Source organism: Arachis hypogaea, chromosome 9 (genome assembly GCF_003086295.3).
Source record: "Arachis hypogaea cultivar Tifrunner chromosome 9, arahy.Tifrunner.gnm2.J5K5, whole genome shotgun sequence".
Lineage (NCBI taxonomy): Eukaryota > Viridiplantae > Streptophyta > Magnoliopsida > Fabales > Fabaceae > Arachis > Arachis hypogaea.
The window spans coordinates 9,991,300-10,012,511 of NC_092044.1; the positions used below are offsets into that span (position 1 = coordinate 9,991,300).

Genomic DNA, 21,212 nt, shown 5'->3' on the forward strand with positions numbered 1-21,212 from the left:
ACTCTCTAAACCCGATCAACGGATTAGACCGAATTCCAGCCGACGAGTTGGACCGGATTAGGTAGTAGGATATGAATTGCCAGCCCACATAGTTTAATTAATCTAAAAACCAAACTTGTTTTTGAGTTAGTTAAAAATCTAATTTTATATGATAAAATTGGTTATTAACTAGTTAAAAAAATTAAAAATTAGTTTTTAACCGATTATAAAAAAATCAATTTTAAAAAATAACCGTTTTTTTTAAATCAGTTTTTACGTAGAAAAATTAGACTTTTAAAAAAAATTTAAAATCGGTTTGTATAAAAAAATCAATTAACCAATTTAAACACAAGAGTCGCATAAAATTTAGTTTTGGTTTTGGTTAATCAATTAAAAGTTAATTTTTAAAATTTGGTTTTGAATAACCACTTTTAATAATATGAATATGATTTTTAAAATTGCTTTATTAAATTGGTTAACTAAAATGTGATTATAATTTTTTAACCGATTAACCACAATTTGATTATTTTATGTACACTCTTAGAAGAGAGGGTGCTTTTGAACACAGACTTTTATTAAATAATTATATCTCTATTTAATTAATCATTTATATTAATTATTTATTTTATTTATTTAAAAATAATTAATTATATTAAATAATTATATTTCTATTTAATAAATAATTTATATTAATTATTTAAATCATAATTAATATAAATAATTATATTAAATCAATATTAAATATTATTAATATTATTATATTAAATTATAATTAATTAAATTTATTTACATAAACAAATAAATTTAATTTTTACACATCACAAAATAATTTTTGGTTGAATTATTTATTTTTATTTATAAAATTTAAAATGTTAACCAAATTTAAGTTATCTATTTTGACCATTGCATATTATATGTTACTATCAAAATATATATTAATTTAAATTTAAAAATATAAAAGTATACATTAATTATTCGAATACAAAAAAAAATAAAAAATTATATTAGCCACTAACTTTTTGCTTTAAATCTTGAAGGTACTTCTCTTGTTTTCATATTTTGAAAATGTTGAATAATTGTTTCATTATCAACTTAATTGAATGTCGCTCTTTTTATATATGTAACCAAACAATCATTCAACTACTCATCTCCCATTCGATTACGAAGTCGACTCTTTATGATATTCATAGCAGAAAATGTTCTCTCAACTGATGTCGTTGCCACAGGTAGAAGCAAAGGCTAATTTCAACAGAAGAAATACCAATGGATAAATAATATACTTTTTTGTCTCAACTAACTTTTGAGATAGTCCACTTATTCCATTTATATTTGAGAATTGATCATCAAGACGCATATCCAATATAAAATTCTCAAGTTGACTATCAAGTGCCAAAAGTTGAGTAGAAGAGAATTCATGTGGATAAAATTCAGCTAAATGAAACAATTTCTCTGCGTACGCCAGTGGGGGTGAAATTGTCTTTTAGTTGTTGATGTTCGGATAAAATCGTCAACTCGCTACACAATTCTGTTAATACAGAAAAACTTAGATGGCAAAAAGGTAATTCAACAAAAACACTTTTATATCCAAAGTGGGGACCACCGTCCGTCCCCACCCCACCCACAGCCACATTTTCAATTGGAGAAAAAGAATAAAAGAATAAAATAATTAAATAAAGAAACTTACAATATTTAATCCTCTTTAATATTTTAATTACCCCTATGAATATCTACCTCTATTTCTTTAAATATTTTAATATAAGAAAAATTTAATTTAATACATCTCTTTGGTTTCTTCTTCCTTTGTTTTCTTTCTTTTTTTTCTTCTTCTATGGAATTCACCTCCGTCTCTTTATCTCATGGCTTCTTCGCTAATCCAAATTTCCTCTCTCTTCACCCTTCTCTCTCTCTAGAAATCCGTTTTCTCGTTTTCTTTTCCGTTAAGGTTCCCTTGCATTGCTGATTTGTAATTGTGTCTCCGTTGATTTGCTTCGTTATTCTATCCAATTATTCTACGCGGTGAGTTAATTTTTCAGTCTCTCTCATTTTTTTTTTTCAATTTCCAATTTGTTGTGTTGCTCTCTTTTGCTTTTGTTCTTGGCTGGTAATCAAATTGGAATGCAGCTTGAATTAAGCTTTTTGTTTTTGTTTTTGTTTTTTTTGTCCCCCCTGCTTCTTTGTTAATCGGTTTGTTTTCTGAGAGAATGAGATTCTCTTAATTTTTTTTTTCATTTATGATTTTAATTCTTCGGTTTTTGAAAGGATATATTTTTTATGGATAGATTATTATCAAGGTAAATTTTTTTCTTTCTTAAATTTACTTTTTCTTTCAACCTTGTAATTTTTTCTTAAAAAGTTTCCGTATTCTTTGGAATCAATTCTTTGGTTTCATTCGCTTAATATTTTAATTAATTAATTAATTAATTTTTTGGGGTCACATGATAAGTTGGCCAATGAATTTTGATTTTGTTGGTTTGAATTGAATAAATTGCATAATAGACTAATTGCAAAGTGTATGTAGATATTGTTAAGATCAGTGTCTTCAAGGGAGATCTGCATTTTTTCCTGATGAAGGTTCTCTTTTTATTATTGTGGGTTGATTGATTCTATATGAGCAATAGTTGACTATGAGGTGATATATTTATTATTGAGATTTTGTAAAGTGACATAACATGATACTATATTATATGGTGATACTGTATTTTCCTGTCAATATATTGTTTCCTTGATGTTCAAGGGAGCTAATTACTGGAGTTTCAGAGAAGAACTAAACTTTTTTCCCTCTTGACTGCAGCTTATTGCCCGCTTCCGAATACACGGGCTCGATTTGAAGTCAACATGATCACAATGGATTTGCCTATGATATGTCACAGTCAACTGGGGTTCTGAGGTTCACAACATGTTGATAGACTGCTTGCTGTTTGTGAATGAATTATTCGACGAAGAATGGATTGTTGATGATATTAGATGCTTTATTGTCTACAAATCAAGTGCCAACACTGTGTTGACAGTTAAACATCTCTTCATGGAGTCTTTTCCTATCTCTTTGAAGTGTTATTGGTTATAGTGTTGTAATTCTAATAATGGAAAGGTTGGTTTTTTTCAAATATTTTTTTCCCCTTTTATTTTCTGGCTTATGTACTCTAGCTGGAGTCTCAATTCTATTTGCAGCTCGGCACAATAAATTTTTTTCTGTCTTTTTCTTTGTAGATACAAAATTTTGAAAGAGCTTGGAGATGGTTCTTGCGGTCATGTATATAAAGCCCATGATACCAGAACTAATGAGATTGTAAGCATCTCGATCTACACATAGTTCTTTCAACTTTAGTATGTTCATGTAAATATCCTTCAATGATTGCATTTAATTTGCAAAGTTTCATACGTCGAGAAAAAATGTTTCTCTTATTTCAGTGTGTCTACTTTATAAGATGATGATGCTTGACTATTCAACTTCTTCCATTGAATAGCTTAAGCTTTTAGGAGAGTTGTTTTTGGCACAAAGACACACACAAGTACTCCCTCTAACTACTAATTTTACACTGCAGTGAGGATTTGAGTCTTTAGTGAGCACTCCATGTAATTCCTATTGATCATAATGAATTTTCTTTCTATAGTTCTCTTATTTTTGTAGGTTGAACCATGTTAAATACTGTGTTCATTTCTTTCCTCTGCTTTTCCCGTTTGCACGCACTATTAGTATTAGCAACTGAACCACTTTGGAAGATAATTTTTGTGGTGACATATCTATGAACATGCCCAGAAAAAATTGGAGTAGACTCTTTGAAACTGTAAATTTGTGCTGGCAAGTTTGACTTTTTTTTGAATTGAATAGTTCATATCCATATCCATACAATGGACATGCATGATTGCATACATTCACACACATTGCATTAGGTGTGTTTGGGAAATCTGACATGTTAAACTTATTTTAATAATCACTTATTTGTACACTCTTTCTTTTTAAAGAATTTTTTAGAACCCGATTTCATGAGAATTAAGTTACATTTGGATAGTGCAAATAAAAATTAGTTTTAAGAAAATCAGTTTTTATTGTATTGTATGTAAAAAGCTGGTTTTATATGGTAAAATTGCTAAAAAATATTTAAAATGATTGCTTATCATATATTATTTATATTTGATACTTTGGGCTGATTAAGTAGAATAATGATTATTCTGAACTAACATGGTTTTAATCATAAGTTTCAAAAAGTTGCTTAGCATGAATAATTACTAAACAAATGTGTATAAAATGTCTAAAAGCCAATAGAAAGAAAGCTTTAGCAGAGATCCCGGGTGGGTAGGTATTAAAAGTGAAGAAGTGGCTTTTTTCATTGTCCTTGTGTAAATGGCAATAGATTACATTTGTTATTTTTGAATAACTTTTGATTCTATGCTTTTGGTTTTGTCTATTAGGTTGCTGTCAAAAGGTTGAAAAGAAAGTTTTGTTTCTGGGAAGAATACACAAATGTAAGAGAAGTTAAGGTATGTGCAACATTAAACTTTTTTTGTTATAAAGGTGGCTTTAATTCGTTTTTAAAACTGTAATAACAATTTTGCATTTAAATGCTAACATTTCTCCACTGAAGCACATTGCATTCCTTTTGCAGGCCCTCCGTAAGATGAATCACCCAAATATCATAAAATTGAGAGAGGTTATAAGCGAGAATAATGAATTGTTTTTCATTTTTGACTACATGGTAAGTAAATAAATAGTTATTCTTCATTGTGTGTGTGTGTGTGTGTGTGTATATATATGATCTATTTTGCCATATTATATTCTTTTAATTTTGAATCATTTATTACTTATTATGTAAGACCAGAAGATGATATGTAAAACGGATATGTTTTTATTATGAAAAAGTTAAAAGGATAAAAATTGATGATGGAGAGAATGGGAGGATTACAAATTGAAGGAAATGGTATTGTCTGAGAAATATTCTTCTATAAAAGATTGTTGTCCATGAATTGAGGATGTCAAATTAGTGAATGAATTACAATTACCTAAAATCAATAATGATACACTTTGCTTGTAAGATGCAATAGTGTTAGTGTGTTAATTGGCTCCTTTTGCAAGAAAAATATTTTCTGGAAAATTGACCCTATAATATTTAATGAAGGTTAGATGGAGGACTGTATTACCATTTTCTTTACCAGCAAGTTCTTGACATTAGATTTCATCTTTTCAGGACTGTAATCTTTATCAATTAATAAAAGACAGAGAAAAGCCCTTTTCAGAGGAAGAGATAAGGCGCTTCATGAAGCAAGTGCTACAAGGACTTAGCCACATGCACAAGAGAGGATTCTTTCATCGGGATTTAAAACCTGGTAAATCATGTAATTCCATTTTTGTAAATCTTGTGGTATACTGTTGAGTACTTGAGTTTAAAAAATAATAAGGGTTTTGATTTAGTATTGATGTTTTCTTCTAAACAGAGAATTTGCTCGTGACAAATGATGTTATTAAAATTGCTGATTTTGGCTTGGCTAGAGAAGTATCGTCAATGCCTCCTTACACTCAATATGTTTCTACCCGGTGGTGAGTCTCTTTTGTTTCATCAACTTTTTTGCCTTTTTTCTGTAAATCAAATTATCTATGCACATATTGGGATTTGGGATTAACATCAATAATTTTGGGTCTGGCTGAAGTACCTAACTTTTTAGAAGATATTTTTTATTTACTTTTTTTATTAAGATCATTTTCTTGGGATTTCAGGTACCGAGCTCCTGAAGTTTTGTTGCAATCCCCATGTTATACTCCTGCTGTTGGTAGGCATTTGTCTGCTTTTGAATTTAGGATTTAATCCATTTTACATTTGTTGCAATCCATAGATAGATTTTTTGTTTTATTTTATTTTTTCATTTTGTATGTGGAAGGTTTCAGAGTGTCTTGGGGTTAGATTTTGGGAGCCATCCATAGTGACTCAAAATGGTTTTGGCAGGAAGAACTACTCTTGGGGTCTCCCAAAAAACTAACACAAACACTCCATTTTCTGGGCACAATTTGTTGAGCCCATTATGGCTAAATTGTTAAGGATGACTTATTTGTAGATTCCCTGTCAATTGTATTTGCTGTTTTATCCAGCTAAAGTTTTATGTGATATCCACCTCAGTTTTTGTCTCCTGCAATTAAGGTGGTATTTTTATATTATGAACAACACAGATGGTTCTTACATTCCCATATTTGAGAGGAAGTTATCACAATTAATTTTAGCGAATTATTGTTGCTCGATATCCATTCATTGCTGGACAACATTATAATTATTAAGATTCTTGGAAATCAATCTCTATAACTTTGAAAATACATATTTGGAAATTCAAATAATCCTCTAAAGTCAAAGCTTTTGTTTGCACAAATGCATATTCAGACCTTCACTTTCACCTTTGAAATTACACATACCCCTATATCTACGAATTGACTTCTGTGTATTCAAATGGACATATTACATTGATGTTCATAATTTGCATAGTTAAACTTATTTGGCATTTATGCTATCAAACCATAGATGATATTATTGTTGTTTTCTTCTTGAGGTAGTGACTAATGAATAGAAATCATTTTGCAGACATGTGGGCAGTTGGTGCAATATTAGCTGAGCTTTTCACTTTGACCCCCATATTTCCGGGTGAAAGGTATATTATTTTACCTTGGACCCATGCCGTTTCACTATGTTGTCGTGCTTTTATTTCTGCCTCGGTTTCACTTTCAATAATTTGAAATATTTGGTTGTCGCCGTGGAGCATAATAATGAAATATTCAATATTCCTGATTGTGATAGCTATTTATTTATGGCAATGATTTTTATAGTCAAGGTGTTTTTAGATGCATTTTTTTTATATCAAATGTTCTTTGGTGTGTATGTATTTCTCTCTTTATAAAGTTGTATCTTGGCATATATGTGAAACTTTCTTCCATTGTAAGTTATAGTTGATATGGTAACTAAAATCTTTTTCAAAAGAATGAATTGTTTTGTTTTGTCATGTTGTGCATTTCTATAAACAATCTGTTAGGCTTCTATTGGTTCTTACAGAGCTCTTTTTACGTCATTGATAGTGAGATAGATCAAATGTACAAAATATACCATGTTCTTGGTACCCCAGACTTAGCTGCTTTCCCCATGGGCACAAACAACTCTCTGCTGTTGGAACTTGTAGGTCATGAATTTGTAAGTATTCATGTAACATGAATCTGGTTGTGTAATATTACTCAAGTTTGTCATATTTTTTTATTTCATCACTATTTCATGATTTCTTAATTTCCCTAATGGTTTGGGCAGGTTCCACCTATGAAGCTTTCTGATATCATTCCAAATGCTAGCTTGGAAGCTATAGATTTTATCTCAGTAATTTCTTGTCACTTTGTGAACTTTACAATACTGAAGTTTATGACTTACTGTTGACACTGTTAATAGTGCTATCTGTTAATATTTGCTGCATTCCAAATTCTGTAGCAACTCTTATCATGGGACCCATCAAGAAGACCAGATGCAAATCAGTCATTGCAACATCCTTTTTTCCATGTAACTCCCCCCCCCCCCCCTCCTTTTTCTCTTCTTCCTCTTTTTGGAAGTCTATTGTTTTTTTACTTTGTGATTCATTTTGCTAATATTTACTGCACAGGTTGATACATGGGTTCCTTCTTCACTTCATGCCCGCGATCCACTTGAGCTGAAGCTGAGTAGCAAGAGTGAGGCACTCCTGTTCTCTTTCTGTCTTAAATCCTTCCTTTGAACCATTTTTGTTTGTTAGATAGATGCCATGTATATTTGAACATATTGTTTATTGTTCTCCTTCTGCTCAATTTACAGGGGCAAAGCCAAATCTTGAGCTGAAACTGCAGGATTTTGGCCCTGATCCCGATGATTGTTTTCTTGGCCTGACATTAGCAGTAAAGCCTAGTGTTCCAAACTTGGGTAAATACTATTCTAATAATTCATATAACTGTATTAAAATTAACATTGAATATAATCAGTTGGGCTAAGTATTTCTTTTGGGTCACCCATTTTCTGGTATAGCAGTAGCATGTTTGGTGTCGTTTATTTAATAGATGTTTGCACAGCAGAAATATCCCTTGTTTCTAAATATTTTTGCTGGTTTTTTCGGTCAGTGTGCTACGTTTGTTTTCAGGTCTACGTTGTGCTTTGTTGGTAGGGAAAACAACCATGCATAAATTCTGATGGATTTTTATAACCTTGACCTTCCTTAGTTTTTGTGTTGTTCTTCCGAAGTTTGTATCAATTGTTACCAAAGCCTTCTACCCTTGGTTGTAAATTAGAGTTCCGTTGGTGTATGCCTGAAAGCTGTTGATGGTTTCGTGAACATTATGCAGTTCCTGATTCTGCAGTTATCATGGAATGTTAAGATCCTATAGCATATGGAACTTGAGTCCCTCATGGTTTCCAATGTGTTTACCTGGACTTGGAGTCTATTACTTTAGACAAGTGATTGCATTGCCTTTCTTTGAGCATTCTAAATGAAATTTTACATTTTCTTAGATGAGTGATTGAATAAGACTGAGAGTATATCAAGTAAAGACTAAAGGGATGCCTTTTTGTTATATGTGCATTTATCTAAATGAATGCCAGTTAAAGGTGATATACTTAGCAATCTAATTATTGATTGTCACTTTAATCTACTCATGATAAATACTAACCAATGAGATTGCTGTTTTTTGTTTTGTTTTGATTGCTCGAGTTTCTGTATTCTATTGTGAGAAAATATTATAAGTTTCTATGTTTACCTACTCTCATGATAATTATTCGGTTTACAATATTGAATCTATGTTGTTTTCTATATCATGACCTCTTCCTTTGATTTGAACTTTGGTCCTTATTGCCCTCTCAATTTTCTTCATCCTCTCCTTCATTTTATCAATAGTAGACATGCCAAACCATTAATATTGCCACTTCTTGCAGACTTGGTTCACAATGTTTCTGAGGGCATGGGAGAGGTTGGTGCACAATGCTGTAAATTCAGGAGCATTGCATATTCTAGTTTTATGTTATAAGTTATGATCCTATTACCTGAGATAATTATCTATATTTTGACTTTTATGTGATATAACAAAATGCAGAATATGCTCTTTTGCTCGGATTTTAAAGATCACTCAGACCAGTCAGGTAATTTTTAGTTTCTGACCTATATTAAAACTCATAATTTCATCTTTTTATAGAGAAGATACCAGTTTTAACATTTGAAAAGCTAGATTTGCTTATTTCAATTTTTTGGAAAGCTTAGTTGGTTCTGTTAGTTTCCTAGTAATTGAACCCCCATAACTGTATTTTTAAAGGGTGTAATTTTTTTTTTTTGATTCTTTTGATAAAGACAAAGTAGAAACTAGAAAGTACCAACATGGACAAAATTTCTTCTCTGAAAACAAGTGAATCCTGTTATAATCAGAAAATAGAAAAAGAAAACAATTGAACCCTTAACCTTATTAATAATGATGGCCAAACTGAGGGAAACTAAAGTAGTTGCTCATAAACTCATAATGATACCCAAGACAATCATATACAGCAAATAATTGCTTAGTTTCTGTATATACCATCTTAGGATTCCCGTGAACTAAACATGCCAAAACTAGGTTTGGTTGTTGGAAATAGGCCACACAATTGAAAGATAAACGACTCTACTTAGTACTAGTAAGTAGTAATTAGATGTTACTAATTGAAGTATTAGATGCCGATGGATGAGACATGAAATTTCTACTTTAATCTCGATTTTTTTTTAAATATAAAAAAGAAACATTTACCAACTCTCTTCTTGTTAATAACGAGTTATGGTTATTGTGTGATGTAGTATTTTGGACATTGTTATCTCCTGATCAAAATGGAGTTCAGAATTCAGCAGAGACATCATTGTCATTATCATTGTCATACAGGTAAGTTCTTTTATATTCATTCTCTTTCCTCATCGGTCATAGGCAGTAATATTGATTCTTTGTGTAGTTCTTTGTTCGTCATGTTTGGAAAATCCTAGGTGTGCCAAATAGATCAGTTTCCTTTGATGAGGTTTTACAGGTTTCGGTAGAAAGAAAGAGGCTAAATTTTGTGGCAATGTGCAATATATTCCACTATGGCTAGAAAGCAATCTATGAACTTTTAATGATAGACCTGGAAAAGCTGTTGTTTGGGATAGAATTAGGCATTTTCCATCTATATGGTGTAAAGCATATGGGTTTTTTTGGTTTAGAGGAACTCTTTTCCTCTACCCCCTTTGTATTGCTCCACCCTCGATACATAAAGAAAATTCTTTCTACGTGTAAACAATCTCACTGTAGACATGATACATAATAGGGTACAATGACTTTGATTTATGTAGGCGATTTCACCTAGTAGGATAAGGCTTTGTTATTTTGAAAAAAAAAAAAAACCACTCATATAAACTTGGTATAGATTAATGATCTGTAATTTTCTGTCTGTTGTCTTTTCCGGCGACAGCTCCGTGCAGCATTCGCCAATTGGAGTTCCACAATCAACAGGATTTTCCTTCCAGCCTATGCAGCCTAACATCTTAACCACACCATTTTTGGCTCTGTCTTCCCCATTCCAGCGTGGGCACTGCCTTTGAATGATTGATTGAACTTTGATCGTCGCCGTTTCATCTTCTTGAATCCTGATATTGCACATATTGGTTTTCGTTTAGCTAATATATTGTACAGCTCTGTGTAGAACTAAAGATAGTTTACCCTTGTCATGAAATTGAGTGTAAGTACTGAACTATATTCTACAAAGATATCTGACTCCATTCCTTAATTGTAATACTGAAATTCAAACTTGATGTTATAGAACTTGAAATAGAGAATATGAGGAGGCAATGAAGCATAACTTCTTTCCTCCTTCTGTCATTTTTTTTGAAACATTGTGTTCATGACAAAATATTTACATCTGAAACTGTTTGCATAAGAATCAGAAGAAAAATTTTACCGGGAGCCACTAATTTTACTTGTTGAAAAAACTTAGGCTTATGTTAGGTAATTAATATCTTTTTTGAACAACATAAACAACGGGTTCTAAAATTAGTCAAATTCAAGTAAAACATATTACACTCTAAATTACTCACCTAAAAATCTTAATATTAGAATAATTATCCGTATACCTAATGAATTGAACATTCAATATGTTCATTATTTATATTGTTTAATATTTTTATTGTCTACCTATATTTTTTCAAAAACTTATTTATCACATATTCAATCGGACCAGTTGGCAGTTGGTGCATCTCTGGAGGTCAATGCAAGCGGTTTGCGTCAAATCAATTGGTTTTTAATGGGTTTGACTATGTTGATTGGTTCAGTCTGACCTAATTCTGGTTTTAATAGATTTGACTGCTGTTGATTGATTTGGTCTAATCTGATTACGATAACTACGACGACTTTGGTTCTCAACTTCTCATGGGTAACCAAGAAGACCATTTTTTTTTTTTGGATGCTTAGTATAACCCGATTTAGATGTGAACCAGTCAGTCTAGATCCAGTTTTGATGAGTTGTAAAATGATGTAAAATATGATGACTTGGTATTACCGTATTAGTATTGCCTTCATGAATGGGTGAAGCATTATTTCCAAACATATTTGACAGATTTACCACTAATCTGAGCAACTCCTAATAGTCTGTATTTGCTTAGCGGATTAGTGAGCTACCACTAGATCAACTAAAATTGATTAGGCGCCAATTTGTTTAACTGATGTTTTTTTTTCTATTGTTAAAATAAGCTTAACAGCCGTTTTACTGCGGTTGATATGTTCAAGACGTATATTCAGTTATAATATATTTAAGGCTTTAAGCTGATCACACTGTATATATTTATCGATATCCAAACGTACACGAGAATGGTGGATGGAAAAGTTAAAGATTCTTGAAGGCTTGAAGCCATATATACAAAAAGGCAGGGAAAGTGGGAGAGGGAATAGGAACTTGATTGCATGTATACCTAACATATAAACTATAAAGCGTTATTCTTCTTTAGCATGTACATAGACATATTTATCAATCCAACCATCATATGTGTATAAACTATAAATACATAGGTTTAATTTATTTTTAATATATATTTTATATTTTAATATTTATTTTATATTAATAATTAATTTTAATATACATATAATATAGTTGATTTTTAATACATATTATATATATATAATTGATTTTAAAATTAATCTTTTGTGTATATAATATTTTGTTATCAAACTATTTATAAAAATTAATACAAAAAATTGAATAATCGCATGTTACTAAAGCCAACGAACTATAGCTAAAATGACATAATCTTTTTATTTTAAAAGTTTTGAGTTCGAACCTCACTTTTAACCTTATAAAAAAAAACGTGTGACTGAAAAAGTCCAATATATATATATATATATATATATATATATATATATATATATATATATATATATATATATATATATATATATATATGAGTTTCACCAAGAATGTCATTAGTTACGCGATAAAGGAATTTTGATTTTGTCTCATATGAGAAAGTCTGATCCAGCGTTTAAGTAATATTCCAATTTATTTCCCACTCATATGAGAAAGTCTAATCGTCCAGCATTAATTTAAATAATCTTATATGTAAATAATAACTTACATATATTATTGTCAGTGGAATTTTGAATCAAGAATCTTTAGAATGGGTAATAATTAAATTATTTACACTAGTTACAAATTGAGATTTTAAAAATTGCGAATTTCGTCAATCTAACAACTAAACTAATTAATATTATCTTGAGAACCAAATTTAATTATCAAAGTTTAGAAAATTTAAACATCAATATATATAATCTAATACTCAACATTTAATTATATTTTTTATATTATACGTCGCAATAAATAATGTGATAAAAGTATCAGATTACTTCTAAGTTTTTTGAATTTATATGTTAAAATGTCTCAATTTAAAGGTTAAATGGATAAAATTCAAAATTTATATATAAAAAAGTGTAAAGGAGACGATAATTTTAGGTGAAAATTCAGGTGCATAAATGATTTGACTAATTTTGACTAATTTTTTTTTTTAACGGCTCTTAATTATCAACTTCGCATGAAGTCGACTGCATCTGAATTTTTACTATAATTTTAATGTAAAAAAAAAAATTTGACCAAAAAAATGTTGTTGATATATTATTTCATATACAAAATAAGATTCAAATTCTCAACATTTTTTTTTTTAAGTTAAGAGTGAAATTCGAACCCGAAATCTCTAATATATTATTTCATATACAAGATGAGATTCACATTTTCGAATAAGGAGTGAGTCTTGAATCTGAGACCTCTAAGTAAAGATGGAGAGATTATGCCATTTGAGTTATAGTTAGTTGGCAAATTTTTGACATTATTTATTTAGATGGACTAATAAAATTACATATTTGCATTTTAATATATATTAGATAATTAGGTTTTCTATTTAAGGACCTACGAGGCTGCATAAACTTAATTAAGCATCTCTCTCAAGTCCTTTGTATTATAGCATTTATTTCCTTCTTTTCTTTCTAGTTTTGGTTCTCAAGAAATGACTCTAACTGGTAAAGAGAGTGTTGAACTTGGGATCCAGACACCTGCTGATAAGTTCTTCAGCTCTTTGGTGAATCAACTTCTCGATTTTCAAAGCGTTTCTGATCATGTTCATGAGGCCAAGCTTCACAAAGGTGATGGCCATAGCATTGGTTCCGTGAAGCAATGGACTTACACCATGGGTATATATGCTAATTACTATTTAATATAATTAAATAGTATAATGTTTTGTATGTAATTGTTATTAGTTACTACGTAACTTTTCATTTATAGCTTATATGTGAAATTTCCTTAGAAATAAAGGTTACTAAATCAAGGAGTTTATTTTCGTAAAGAGACCACTTTGATAAAGACACTAAAAATATCTTTTTTTTAAGATGTTTACATGTTGTAATATTATTGGACATTTTTATTAAACTGGTTAATAATTTATTTTTTAATAAATCAGAACAAAATAAGTTTATTATAACAACAATAATAAAGCCAATTGTCCGCATTATAATTATTAGACCCGATTTGATCCAATAGATTTATACAATCTAAATCGAAATTATGTTTAAATTTTTTTATAAAAAGATAAATATATCCTTAATTTTTGTTTTTAAAAACAAAACCATAATCCAGTGGGTTATGTAAATTAGTCAGTTCAACCGGATCTGATAACAATTAGATTTATTATTACTGTTATAAAAAAATCAATTTTATTCTAGTTTGGTAAGAAATTCAAAAAATAACCGATTTATTAATACGTCCAATAATAATGCGACGCATAAGTATCTTTACAAAAATACGTTTTACGCATCTTTATAGGAGTATTCTCCTTTCATATATTGTTGGTGTATTCAGTTATTTAATTATATTCAATTTTTTTTATATGATCATCCACATCAAAGGTATAAAAAGTAATTATTTTTAGAATAAAGTATTATTGTGTTGTCTCTCAAATTAAATGACAAAGAGTTCTAATGGTTTTTTCATACTATTTGTATCCTACTTGTTAATTGTTATTGATGTGGATATCACTAATTGCTTATGATCAAAGCACAGATGGAAAGGTAGCAACATGCCAAGAAAACTTTGAAGCCATTGATGAACAAAACAAAACTCTCACATTCAATCTCTTTGGTGGAGATGTTAGTCCACAGTACAAGACCTTAAAAGCCCATTTAAAAGTGATGGATAAGGGTAACAGAAGAGGTGCCATTGCTAAATGGACTTATGAATATGAGAAGCTTAGGGAAGATATTGCACCACCATGGGCCTACTTGGATTTGACAACAACGTTTACTAAAGATCTTGATGCTTATCTTATCAAGGCATAATACCAAATTAAAGAAACATTAATGTGAGAGTATTATATTATATAAATAAATCAGTTTGTGATGTGAAAAAAAAAAATAACAAAGAAAAAATGTGTTTAATTTTTCCTCCCTATATTGTGATCTTTCCCATCAAATAATTTGTTCAAATATGTGAGAAGCTTGTAATAGACGTATAAATAAGTGATTGTTGTCTGGCTATAATAACTTAATAGAGTATCAACCACCACTTAAAAAGAAGAAAAACACTCCTCTGGTAATAATAGACAGCTATAAGTAACCACCAGCCCGATCAACCAATGTCTTTGATATCATTTGTTGGGTTATACAGTTGGAAACTCTCGATTACAAAGAGATTTGTAAAAAAAATTAAGCGAAAGAATATAAGATGAGAAAACGTTATATCCAAATCAAAATCTTAAGACATCAAGTTAATATGTTTCACATTTTATAAACTCTTTACTTATTTTTTCTTATATGGGACTAATTCTTCTACTACAAAAAAAACGTTGAGAACCGTTAGATTTATCCGTGAATTTAGCGTCGACAATTAGCGACAGATTTAGTGACAAGTTTTGCGTCGGAAACAAGGTAACTTAGATTTCCCAAAAATGTTTACCGTAAAATTTTACATTCCGGCACTAAATCCAATGGTGATTAGTGGTGCGAAATATGATTTTGTTGGCGCCATAGTTACTAGCAAATTTATCGTAAGATTTTGCCGACGGTAAATCGATTTAATAAAATGCTTATCGTTGGAAAAGCCGATGATCAATTGGTTTAAAATTTAAACACGAACCCTTCCTCCCTCGCTCACTTGTCTGAGTTCACTCTCTCTTCTCTCTCCCTCTCTCTCCTCTTGTGCTCCGCTGTCAGAGGAGGTGCTGTCAGCGTTGCCATCACCTGTCGGCGTCGTCGTCACCTACCAGAGTCTCTAGTGTCATCGCCATTGGATGTTGTCGTCGCTGGAGCAGTCGGTTGCCGCTAGGGAGGTTGAAAATGCTACCGCTGTTCTTCTTGGTAGCCACTGTCGTCGGTGTCGCCATCACTACTGGTACCACCACTGCTCCAGTATTCTGCAGTCACTATCAAAGGTAAATTTATTATAGTTTTTTAATTTTATTAAGATTTTTATTTGAGTTTAGAATTTTTTGTTAAACAATTTATGAAATTATTGATTAAATTAGTGTAATGAAGTTTGTGATTAGAATTTGGTATAGTTTTTTTTTAACTATTTTTCATATTTTTTGTGATTTTAGGATTTTATTAGGTATTTTTTCAAATTGATTAAATTATAGTAATGGAGTTTGTGGTTAGGGTTTAGTTTGTGGTTTTTAGTATTCTCAAATTTTTTTGAGTATAGGATTTTGTTATGTACTTTATTATCAAATTATTGATTAAAATAAGATAATGTAGTTTGTTATTAGAATTTCTTATGTTAATTTAATATAAATATAAATTATAATTAAGTTCATGTTGGCTAAGTAGGGTGAGATTAAGAGTGTTCGACTTTATGTAGTTTATTGAATTAATTAATTTCACCCAAATGTTATTGTCGGATTATTCCAATGATAACGTTCACCAAGATTCATTTTCATATTCACCATATTCCGTCGCTAAATCTAACGATAATTACTGTCGAACAAAAAAAATTTGACAGTAACCATTTACCGAAGAAATTTATATTAGTTGATGATTTTCGATGATAAATTCGACAATAGTTAGCGTTTTTCTTGTAGTGTTTATACTTGTCACACTTACTAATCAATAGCGAATAAAGAGTTAAGATCTATTTAATCAACAACTAAGAGCCCATAACAAGTTCAAAATATACATTTTTACCTTTTTTTTCGGTGGAGTTATCATGAATAACATAGTAATTCTCTTTTTGCGAAATTATCTGTGTGTTCTGAATATCAATGTCTTGGTGAAATTAGATCAATTCCGTACATGAAATATGTGAACTTTACCCAACTGATTTTGAGTTGTTGTAATGTTATGGACGACTAGGGGTGGCAACGGGATAGGTAGGGGTGGATTTTTGCTCTACCCGACCCCGTCCCGCCGTACAACAACTCGCATAGAATTCGCCCCACTTCTACCGGCGGGTAGTAAAACGTTGAATTCTAACCCGCCTATGCGGGTATCTGCCCCGTCCCTATCCGCCCCTATAATTATTAAAATCTAATAAATAAAATAAAATTTCAAAATTTATATAACCATCATATACATAACATAAATTAAAGTACAAATTTAAATATGATATAATATTATTAATCATTTACTAATTATTTTATATATATTATACATATTATATATTAAAATTATATATATTATATATATAGCGGGGCGGGTAGGGACGGGTATCACCTAAATTCGATCCTGCCTTATTCCTTCTAAAAATCTGCCCCGATATGAAGCAGGTAATTACCCACTTTAAACGAATAGGAGCGGAGTGAGTACCTGCAAATTCGGATGATATTGCCATTCCTATAGATAATTAGGGGGCAGAGGGCAAGAATTCTAGAGGTGCAGTGGGTATGTGGAATTCCGAAATTTGAGAGAATTTTCAAATATAGTGAATGGACAAAGTGGAATAATGCACAAAGTGAAAATATTATATATTGTATTCGTATGTGGTCCTTATTGCGTAGAGGGAAAAATATGCTTTTTGGGTGTGTAGAGTTGTCTCGTCTGTAAGATTCTATTCAAGTTCCATTACTTATAATGGAAGCTTCTGCAGTAATGTTGTGAGCATTGAATATGGAAACGAAGCCAATGGACTGGACTAAATTTTCCCAGCATTAGATTGTGCGTAAGTTTTTGGTGTATGCCGTTTGTTAAGTTTAGTTTTTGGAGAGTCAAGTCTAAACTACAAAAATATGTTCCATTGGTAATGATTCAAGCACCAAGTCAAATTTGAGTTTGACATAGCTTGATTCAACCCCTTTATTTTTAATTTTAATTTATTTATAATATATTAAAAGAAAAAGTATATAGAATCAAAAGGTGACCAGTCAAAAACTAAACAAAATAATATTAATTTATATTAATAATTAATTTTAAATTTTTTAAATTCAAAATTTAAAAATTTAAAAATTAATTAAGTAAACCTAATTAAAACCTATAAAAGCCTTCCTCTTCTCTCACATTAATCTATCCACCTCCAACAATCACACACGGACTTCTCTCTCCCACCAATGCTGCTGGAAGCGCCGGCGACTTCCATGCTCTCCGCAACGCCCTCGCAAGCTTCTCCTCTTCCCTCCTCAACCACCTCCTTCAAACCCTATCCACCTTCAACCGCGACATCACTCGCAAGAACGCGTTTGATTTCCTCATCACGCGCCTCTGCAAGCTCCAACGCAGATGGTCATCTTCGAGAATTACAATCATCCGTCGAGCAACACCTCTAACCGATGTGATGAAGGAGGTATTTAATTAAATACAGTAGCATTTGCACGTGTGAAAGGCATGCACTAAACTAATCAATAGTAATAAACAGGATGGAAATCAAGGTGATGCGGATGCTACCGTTCTTACTCCAATTGTCATAATAGATCAAGATTCCGATTTTCATTGAGAAGGATGGTGGATGATGGAGTTTTTATTTTGTATTCAACACACATGTTTATAATTAAGAATTGTTGGAGATGTTGTTTTCTGCGTTTTGGGATATTAGGTACCGTTTTAATGATTAAAGAGACTGCAAACTACATAATTACAGAATTATAAAAAAAACATTTATTTAATATAAAAAAAACATCCTAATACTTAACAAAAGAAACATCTAATTATATTTTAGTAAAAATAATTAAATATCTATAAAATTTAAAAAAAATATGAAATTATTAAAGAAATAGAGACATTCACATTTGTAATACAAAAAAATTCGAAAAATATACAAAAGAACATCCATTTAGTATGAAAAGAAACATTCAGATACTTAGCAGTTTGTAATACAAAAAAATTCGAAAAATATACAAAAGAACATCCATTTAGTATGAAAAGAAACATTCAGATACTTAGCAGAAGAAACATCCATTTATATTAACTCAAAGAAATTTTGGATTCACCCAAAGATATTTGGCTGATTTTTGGCTAATACCTTTTTGGTTCCCTAGCTTTGCTCATATTAAAATAGAGGTGAATGTAATTTTTTATTATATTTTTATTTTTTTAATTTTTTAATATTATATTACGTCAATATAAATAATTAATCGTCACGATTTATTTATTTATTATTTAATTTTTATTTTTTTATTTTTTTATTTTAATTAAATTATTTTAAAATTTTTATTTTTATTTCTCATGTGCTTTATTATTATAGTTTTTAATTTTTTATTTTCTTTCTCACTCTTCTCATAACATTTATTTTTTTAGATTATTCTATAATTTTTATATTCTCTTATTCTTTACTTTTATATAAAATATTATATATTTTTAATATTAATATTATTTTTTTATTGAGTATAAATATAATTTATTTTCTTTTATACTCGTTCTTTCTTATTGTTATATAGAATTACAATTTAGAGCTTTTTTTTATTTTCTTTCTCACTCTTATGTCATTTATTTTCTTGAGGTTACTCTATGTTTTTTATATTCTCTTACCCTTTACTTTATATAAAATACTATATGATTTCAATGTTAATATTATTTCACTTTAGTAAGTATAAATTGAGTAATAAAACATAATTTATCTTTTTTTCATGTTTACTCTTCCTTATATTTTCTATATAAATCAACATTTGTTTCATACTTTTTTTTATCTCCTCTTTTTAAGTAATAGCATGTTTTTTATTCTTTTTCCTCCATTCTTACTAATATTTTGTACAAATATTTGAAGAATATAGTTGATGACTACAACTCTTCTTTTTTTATAGTTTGTTAAACATATGTATTAGGTAATAAATTTCTAAAATACTAAATCTTTACAATTTTTTAGCTTTTTTATTTTTGGTCTAATTATATTTATTAGTTATATCATTCATATATAACTTGTTTTCTTTCAACAATTTATATTTTTTAAATATCATTTAGTTATAAACTTATAATATATTGAAAATATATGGTACTATCGCGAGTCATGAAAAATAAGATTAAAAAATTGAATATTAATTTCAATTATATATCATGTCTTTTATCATTGTTTTTTAATTTTTCTATTTTTAGTCTAATTGAATCCATTAATTATATCATCTATATATCATTTATTTTTCTTTTCAACTATTTATATTTTTTAATATTATTTAGTTGTAATCTTATTAAAAATATATAGTATTATCATGAATTATAAAAAATAAAATTAGAAAATATGTTAATTTAGATGATTGAAACATTATATTATCATTTAGTTATAAACTTATAATATGTTTAAAATTGTATTTAACTTAAATATAATCTAAGAAAATAAAAAATAAAAAAGACTACATAAAAGAACAAAAATAAAGACAATAATATAAATTCAAATAAATAAATTTAAATTGAATATTTTTATAATTTAATTTAAAGTTCAATTTATGTATAAATTTGTAATTATATAATATTAAATTTTAAATTAATTTATGCATTTTATACATTATATATCTCTTTTATTTCCACACAATGCGCGAATTTAAATCTAGTTATAATAATTTGAAATTCATGATTTCAATTCTGGTGGTTTTATTGTAGGTATGTTTGTTATAACAACTCTTTAACGGCTATATATCTTCTTTTTTTATTTTTTTAGGTTATGCTACGTGTACATTAAAATTAACTACTAAAGTTAATTATTTATATAAAATATACATTAGAATATAAATATATATTAAAAATAAATTAAATTATATATATATTTATAGACAAATATATTAGTGATTGATTTTAATAATGTACAAGTAACATTTTACTTCCATAATAGGCATTACCATTTGCACTATAACTTGTTTGTACAATCATTGAAATCATCTCTGCATAGAACAAAGTGCCAAGTTCGCACTTGTGCATATCCTTCGGCTATTTGAACAGTGTGTAACGATTCGATTTTTAGTACGTGATGGCTAATATTAGTTGTCAAGCGCTATTTTACTCAAACTTGCTTTAAGGGTTCTTGACCTATATATATATATATATAATAGAAAAATTTTAAGTATATCATTAATTTTTAATTGTTAAAAATTATGAAACATCGATATAACGATATAGTTAAAAACTTTCTTTTATATATATATATATATATATATATATATATATATATTACTTATTAAGATCGCGTGTTAGTCAACTATAACAAAATAGATATAAGATAGATAAATAATACATGAAACATATATATAAATATAAAAGAGTAGCATCGTAATATTATCTATTTGCCCGAAAACTCAACTTAATACATCATCATAATTCATATCGAAAATATTAC

The 21,212-nt window shown here is 29.2% G+C and overlaps 2 protein-coding genes across 2 annotated transcripts; both read left to right on the forward strand.

The window, feature by feature from the left end:
- Positions 1-1,639: 1,639 nt before the first annotated feature.
- Positions 1,640-10,831, forward strand: LOC112710305 (serine/threonine-protein kinase MHK). The gene is made up of 18 exons (XM_025762471.2): positions 1,640-1,995; positions 2,771-3,067; positions 3,187-3,265; positions 4,390-4,458; positions 4,584-4,673; positions 5,163-5,301; positions 5,410-5,512; positions 5,690-5,742; positions 6,540-6,606; positions 7,028-7,139; positions 7,251-7,316; positions 7,425-7,493; positions 7,594-7,660; positions 7,782-7,886; positions 8,889-8,923; positions 9,047-9,092; positions 9,772-9,853; positions 10,413-10,831. The coding sequence occupies exons 2-18, from the start codon at positions 3,060-3,062 to the stop codon at positions 10,540-10,542; spliced, it is 1,320 nt and encodes a 439-aa protein (XP_025618256.1). The 5' UTR covers positions 1,640-1,995; positions 2,771-3,059; the 3' UTR covers positions 10,543-10,831.
- A 2,570-nt stretch (positions 10,832-13,401) lies between these two features.
- Positions 13,402-14,921, forward strand: LOC112710306 (MLP-like protein 43). The gene is made up of 2 exons (XM_025762472.3): positions 13,402-13,669; positions 14,535-14,921. Exons 1-2 carry the CDS (start codon positions 13,486-13,488, stop codon positions 14,807-14,809), a joined length of 459 nt encoding a protein of 152 aa, XP_025618257.1. The 5' UTR covers positions 13,402-13,485; the 3' UTR covers positions 14,810-14,921.
- Positions 14,922-21,212: the final 6,291 nt, after the last annotated feature.